Raw genomic sequence first — 7192 nt, 5'->3', positions numbered from 1 at the left:
GTTTGCTTAGTTCATGGATCTAAAATTAGAAGTAAGTTACCTTTTTACTTTTGCTATTCCTTAAATAGTCTCTTAATCTGTTTCTCTTGTGATATTACTCCCTTTGGAGGCCAAGACAAGGCTAAATTCTTTAGAGAAATACTTATTTTGCTAAAAGTAAAAATAGATTTGATCTACATTAGCAGTCTCAATATTCATAACAAAATGAAAACACAGGAACAAACTGCTGCAAATTCCTGAGCAAATGAAATTCAAGTCATCATATTTGCTCATGTCAATCATCCTTTTTATTTCTGAGCACTTTGATGTATACCTAACATCAGTTCTAAATGCTTCATGTGAGCTTTAAAAAAATAACATTAACTCACAAAGTAAATAAAGATGATGTAAGACATTTCAGGAATTTTCTGATGTGGCTTCATAACTCTGCAAGCCACCTGATGCACAGACCTTTTGGTCCCCTCATGTGGGACTAATTCGTACCCTACCATGTAGATATGGTAGAGCCAGAATTTCTACATGGTAGGGTACGTATTAGCCCAATAGGATTATTTCTTCTGTTCTGGATTATATTATAATGATTTGTGATGTCATTTTGCTGGGGACATGTACTTTTCTTACTTTGGTTTTGGATTTGTGTATTCATTTATTTGTTTACTGTAGTTGGGACAATTATATTAATGATAAGGATTATATTAATGATAAGGATTACATCAGACTAGGAGCCATACTGCTATGCTGCCTCTAAAATACTGTTACAATATAGGGCTTGTTTAGTGTTCAGTACAAGCACGTTTCAGTTGTAAATGTTATCCAAACTCCTTTTCTCCCTTCTAGGCAGACTCCCTCAGCCAGAGCCAGTGGGGCCCTTGAGCTGAAATTCCAGCAGCACAGAAGAGATGTGAGGACATCTCTCTGGAGCTGTGACAACCTTCTTGGAGGATGCTAGAAAGCCTATGTCTTGCTTTTGCTAGCACGACTCCACACAAAATTAATCGAGGCGGCAGCAAGCTGGCTGAGGGTGCTGAGAACTGGTGAAATCTGCCTGTTTGTTGTAGTTTTGTTGTTGCTAGTTTCTTGAGTTTGAGCAAGAAAGATAAGTAGGTCTGTGGTGGTGTTTTAGTCAAAGAACTGCCATGAACCCCAAAATATCGGTGTCTTTTATCAGAGTTTTTGCAAAGCCAAGTGAGAAAATTGATCAGAAAAAAAGAAATCAGCGAGGAATCGAGAAAGATATGTGATGGGAATGCGTAACTAAAATGCTAATTGACCTGTCTTGGAGGAAAGAGGATTGCTGTCTGAAACAATAAATGAGCGGTGCCAGCGGTGCAGAAGTTGAAAAGAGCTCTGTGCAGTGCCAGCCTGAATAAAGCCGCCGAGGGAAGCGGTCTGTGTTTAGGCTTGTTTTCTGCTGCTCTTGCTCACTTGGGTACTAATGAAGTACTGAACTTACAAGAGCTGTCACTTCCCACCCTAGTTTATCCACGGTATCTTGTTCTTGTGCCCATTTCCCAACAAAAAGGCTTTACTCAGGAAGATGAATGTGGCTATGAGCGTGAATGTCTGAACTAGGGCGCCTTGTGAACTGGAGGGTGGTAATGAGGAGCCTCGAAGCTGGCAAACCCACTGACCCTCAGCTCTGCCCAGGCACAGCGGTTTATTTGTACCGAGTTTCTTTGTGCACAGGATTGGTGGCAGAAAACATCAATTTCAAAGGCTGGTAGGAACCTGTGAAATGACAGAGGTTAAAGCCAGAAACTGTTATTTAAGTAGTGATGTTAGGTGAGGAAATGATTTTAAACAATAATGCTGTACCAACAAAATCTGTAATACAAATTCATACCAGTAAACAGTGTTTTTTCTTGTCTTTTTTTTTTTCCCCAGCTGTCACCCAGCCTAGGCAAGGCCTTCACAATGCCGGCTTTTTACAATCCAACATAAACATGCAACTGGGAGGATGCCAGATTTGCATTTTCTTGTAAAAACACAGGTAAAATTACAGCCCTCACAATTAGAAAGTATTGTATCTGACCAGAAAAGTGTATTGTGATTAAAACTGCTAAAACCTAAATGAAGTTCAGGCTGCAGCCTGTCCTCAGGAGGTTCAGCTCTACCATAACACTTGGGGAAGGAAGAAAGAAGAAGGAAGCCAGCTTGGCTAGGGTGAACTCTGACCGAGCCCAGGTACTATTGCTGTAGTAGTTTTCCAGAGCTCTTTATGGAGCTTAGCTCAGTGGTTTTCTCTGTCTGTTATGATGGAACAGGATTTTTTTTTTTCTGGTTTTGAATTAAAAAAAAAAACAAATAACACTTATAAACAAAGACAATGCGATGAAGCAGAAATCTCCACCTGGGCACACCCTCTCATTGGGAAGGGTAAATAAACGTCTTTTCTGTTTAGATTTTCAGCTCTCATTCCTCAAATTCAAACTCCACCCATTGCACCAATCATCCCCAAAAGCATCGGCAGGTCTCCTGGCACACGTATAAAAGCAGACGGGGCAGGACACCCCTCACAGTGTGCTGTACATTGCCAGGTGTTGAACTTTATTGAAGCAGAGGGCTGTGAAAAGGCATCAGGAGCCACCATGTCAAGTAAAAGCTTCCAGGGACTGAAGGAGCAGGCAGAAGGTGCAGCAAAAGATGCTGGTAAGGAAGATGGAATATCATTGTCTGTTTGCCGGGGGGTTAGTTTCGGCTTGCACTTACCCAAACCAAAATCTGAAGCTATACTTCTAGCTTCATTGTAACTGATAAGACTTCCCATTAACAGATAACATTTGAGACTGGACCGTAAAGGTCCTGACAAAGAGCTGCTGCCCTGCTTGCAGGCAGGCCCATGCTGAGAGCAGGGCATGGCTTTTCGTTTTCTCTCCGTCCCTGGGGCTACGTTTTGGCCATCACCTGGAGCAGGCTCCAGCCCTGGCTCTCAGAACAGCCCAGGCACCACCTCTGCAGAGCTGGTGCAGGCACTGCTGAGCGCGGTTCTCCTTGAGCTCTCCCCACACAGATCTTAAACCTGGTAGGTTTGAAGTGTTGGAGCCTTTTTTTTTTTTTTTTAATGGTAACGACCTTTTGTATTTAGCATTTACTTTGCTCAGTGTGGTCTTTTTTTGTTCTCTGTGGTGGTTTTTAAGCTGCTCTCTGTTCAAGAGTTGGAGTTGGCCTTGAATGTTTGCTACTTGGCCTGAATACCAATGCCTTCTAGTAATACCTAAAGTGATTAAAATGGACTGTTTGTAAGAAATAATACAAGTGTGTTTCTATTGTAGTCTTATCCATCAGTGACCACCAGATTTTACATGGTTTAAAAAGCCTGTGTATATGTTTCTGTCATAAATATTCCCATGTTGTAGGACAAGTACTCTGTTATTATTAGCACTGTGCACTGGAAACCAACCTTGCAATGCAAAGTATAATAGCTTCACCTTTAAATGAATTAAAAAAGAAAAAAATCACCATGCGTATAGCTTACTATAGCGTTTTATAGTATAATCTTTAGAGTTTGTGTGCAGACCGTTCCTAGCAGGGTATAATTTGTATTCGATTCAGTGCTGGATTTAGGTCCTGCAAGCACTTTGCTGTATAGCTGAAACATGTGAGTGACTTCACTGACTTCTTTGGAGTTGGAATAAGGTAGAGTAGAGTATTACACATCTGGGAGCAAATGTAGAGTAGACCCAGAGATCTGGTGGTACTCCTTTCTGAAAAAATTAAATAACCCTTGCTGCATCCTGAATGTGTTCCTGGCATTGAGGGATCATTTCACCTTCTAGCAGAGGTGATAAGATGGCTGCCACTCTTTGATAAGCTATCACACATCTTGTCTACAAAAGCACAAGACTACACTGCGTCTCATGCTTTTAATGCTTTATATTCTGGAGCTGATCCATTATTGTTTTCTCTTCTAGTTCTCTTCATGCTCATTTAGATTGTTGTAAAATCTCCCTTTTCCTGTCCTGCTCTGTTTAATATGTTTTCTTCCTTCTTGAAAAAAGGCACTACATCCAAGCAGCCGGCAAGGACAATGCACGTGAGATGGTCAAAGATCTTCAAGCATAATGACCTAAAAAAATCAATAAAAGCTAGTGTAGTGCAAAATAAGCAACTTGCAGCCCAATGTCTCATTCAAGCTCCCTGCTAACCTTTGCTCCTTTATCTCCTCCTCATATTTTTATCTTCTGATGTGTCATCTATGTGCCCAGCTATCAGTAAGTGCTGATGACAATCTCACAGCTGCCTGCTCTGGCAGAACCCATACTTCATAGGGTGCCCATGAGCAAACCCCACAGACCCCAGCCTTGTCAGTGGCAGGGACGTAACCTGCCCCTGACAGGGAAAGCCTACTGACATCAGGAGGTCCTATGAGCATAAGTGTGAACAGATGGAAATGTATTTTTGTGTCCTTAATTACAGCAAATTCACTGGGACAGGCTACGCAAGATGCAGTCAACCAGATTACAGATGCCAGCCAGAAAGGTATGAGAAATTATGTTGAAGTCAACAGGAGATGGAGCAGCTGAACACGCGCACAGCAGGCAGCTCCCATTGCCCCCTGTCCTGTGAGCATGCTCGGGATGACGGTCCCCTGGTGTCTGTGACAATTTTGGCCTTTCACAAAACTCCTGGGAAAGGATCTCTGGATCTGCTCCTTGGTAGCACCATGCGCTCGCTGGCAGACATCCCACAACCAACGACCTGCCCCTGGTCACCGTGTCTGGTGCATGGCACTCAGCCTCGTGCTCAGATTTCGCCTTCGTGTAGAGAAAAGTTCTGGGAACAAAGCAGACAAAACTTTGTTCTTCCTCCCTGAGGATGCAGCAGGCTTGCGATGCATCTTGCCTCCTCCAGCCCCGAGGGCAGGAGTCCGCCCAGGGGTAAGCCCAGGCCAGCCCCAAGCGCCTGCTGAGGCAGCAGCCGGGGTCAATCATTAATGATCAAAGCTGGAAGGGCGAGCACAGAGCTTTGGCAGCTCGTTTCTTATCATTGGACGCTGGCAAGATATATCCCTGGATTTTTTATAGAGTAAACATTTTCACACTTCCCCTTCCCATCATAAATATTAAACTATGGTGCATTTTTTCAAGCTTTTTGCTTATCTGTTATTTTTTTTTCCCTCTCTTTCAGCTATTGATAAGGCTTCCAAGACAGCACAGGATGGTGTAGAAAAAGCAACTGGACAAGCTGCAGAAGCCATGTCTGGCTTTGGGAAAAAATGTGGACTTAAGAAATAATGTTAATTTAAGCAAACAGTATTGCATGTAAAATCCATCTTAGTTCTGCAACTCCCTACTCCTGCGTGTGGAAAAATGAAAACTGTCTGAGATCTGGATGACTACTCTCTCCCCAAGTACAAAATCGTAAGGCAGAATGCTCTCCTTATCCTTCCTATAGGAAAATTACATCTCTTAGCACATCTTATAACATCTGTTCACAATGTTCTGTTCAAAATGGACCATAAGGCTTCAGCAATGTTATTGCCCTGCTCTTACAACAGTGCAATAATTATTGCCACATTTGTTGAGTGTACTTACAAAAATAGAAAAACTGTTAATTTTCTGGGGCACCAGAATATTCACATGATGAAATTAAGTTTCCTCTCAGTAATCAAAAGTTAAGCTGGTGTTATATTTCATGTCGGTTGTTCACTCATTCTATTTTGCTGTATTTTCAGATTGAGATAAATAAAAAGTACTATTAAGATTTCCACCCCTCCACCCCCTGGAAATGTATCACCTTGTAATGTACTCTTGCTGTGTCATTGGGGTTTCAGTAAAGGATCGCACAATGTCCTGCCAATCTCTTTTGCTTTTGATTTGAAGTCCAAAGAGGCCAGTGACCGTCCCGTAAGGTAGGTGCAATGAGCAGCAGTCCCTGAGCACTGCTCACAGATGTCCCAGCACACACGGCACAGCGGGTACCCGCTCTCAAGGTGTTGGTGCTTAGAGGTGGCTGTGCTACAGAGCAGAGTGGGCAATCTGCTGGCCTGGGAGATGGAAATATTTATTTTAAATTGCTGATTGCTGAGCAGTCAGAGCCTGGCTGCAGCCTGACAGGATGCCCACTTAGCCTTTCCTTTGTCAACAGAAGGCACTATTACCCACTTATTCACAGTAAGTGCTCTTACCTTTGCCTTTGGATGTTTCTCATTGCTAAGCAATTTTGGCAATATTTGCCTTTTTCTTTTTTTTTTTTCTTTTTTTTTTTTTTTTTGACTGGATTGAAGTCTCACCAGTCTGTTTTGGGTAAAAAGCTAATCTGGGCCTTACAAAAGAAAACCAAAGACTAACTAAAGGCATCTGGATATAAAGAAACAGGGCAGCCCAGGCCAGGTTTAAACACTGCTGTCTCACACCTGCTGGCCAAGAGCTGAGGGTGACAAGGGTTTTTTTGGAAGCACTGGTGTTTGCTGGTGCAGTCCTGGGACAGAGTAGCCCACTGTTGAACATGAAGACCACTGAGCATTGGCTGCAATCTGCTCAGGACCGCACGGACTGAAAAACCTTTAGAGGAACCTATATGTGACGCATCACCTGTGAGCAAACGTAGTCCAGGGCTTTGCACTGAGTGTCCCAATGCAATGTCCACTGTCATTTAAAGCTCTAAAAGCCTAAATATTTACCCAAGTGCAAGCTCACAGAAAAAGAGCAACACTATTGCACTGTCAGTTACCGGGCGACACTCAATAGTACTTAATTATTTAGTACTTTCCATGGTTACTTCCCTCATGGTGAAATCTTCAGAAAATGAGCACTTAGGCTTGGAATTTCACAGCTTGGTGTTGTGTTTGTGGGTAATAGTAGTCCACGCACTGGTCTTCATTACACTTTACTTTCTGCAAAGCAGTTCTTAGTTCATATTAACAAAAAAATCGGCAGTTATGGTGTGTGTTTGTTCTGTTTTTCCCAGTAAAACCACTTATCTTCTTAAACAACTGATACTGTTCCTGGTGCTCTGTGCTCCTGTTACAGGCCAGACACTCAGCATGCAGGCTTCACGTTGCCTCGCTGCAGCCGCAGAGGGGACTGCCAGGCGGGGGGCACACTGGAGGCCAGCCCCCTCCTCCAGTGAGCAGAAATGCTGGTCTCCATCTGGCCAAGGAGCACCAGGAGGCAACTCCCAGCACTCGGTGCCAGGAGCAGGGACGTGACACAAAGGCCTTGCTGCTTCAGCACTGATCCCAGGAGCCTGA

At 43.2% G+C, this 7192-nt stretch overlaps 1 protein-coding gene across 1 annotated transcript; it reads left to right on the top strand.

Moving 5' to 3' along the window:
* Nucleotides 1-901: 901 nt before the first annotated feature.
* ADIRF (adipogenesis regulatory factor) lies at nucleotides 902-5709 on the top strand. The gene is made up of 4 exons (XM_080597901.1): nucleotides 902-1990; nucleotides 2402-2649; nucleotides 4417-4479; nucleotides 5128-5709. Exons 2-4 carry the CDS (start codon nucleotides 2589-2591, stop codon nucleotides 5232-5234), a joined length of 231 nt encoding a protein of 76 aa, XP_080454027.1. The 5' UTR covers nucleotides 902-1990; nucleotides 2402-2588; the 3' UTR covers nucleotides 5235-5709.
* Nucleotides 5710-7192: the final 1483 nt, after the last annotated feature.

Source organism: Anser brachyrhynchus (genome assembly GCF_964034855.1).
Source record: "Anser brachyrhynchus genome assembly, chromosome: 6".
NCBI lineage: Eukaryota > Metazoa > Chordata > Aves > Anseriformes > Anatidae > Anser > Anser brachyrhynchus.
The sequence above is the reverse complement of the archived record's forward strand: the minus strand, read 5'-3'. Positions and strand labels throughout refer to the sequence as shown.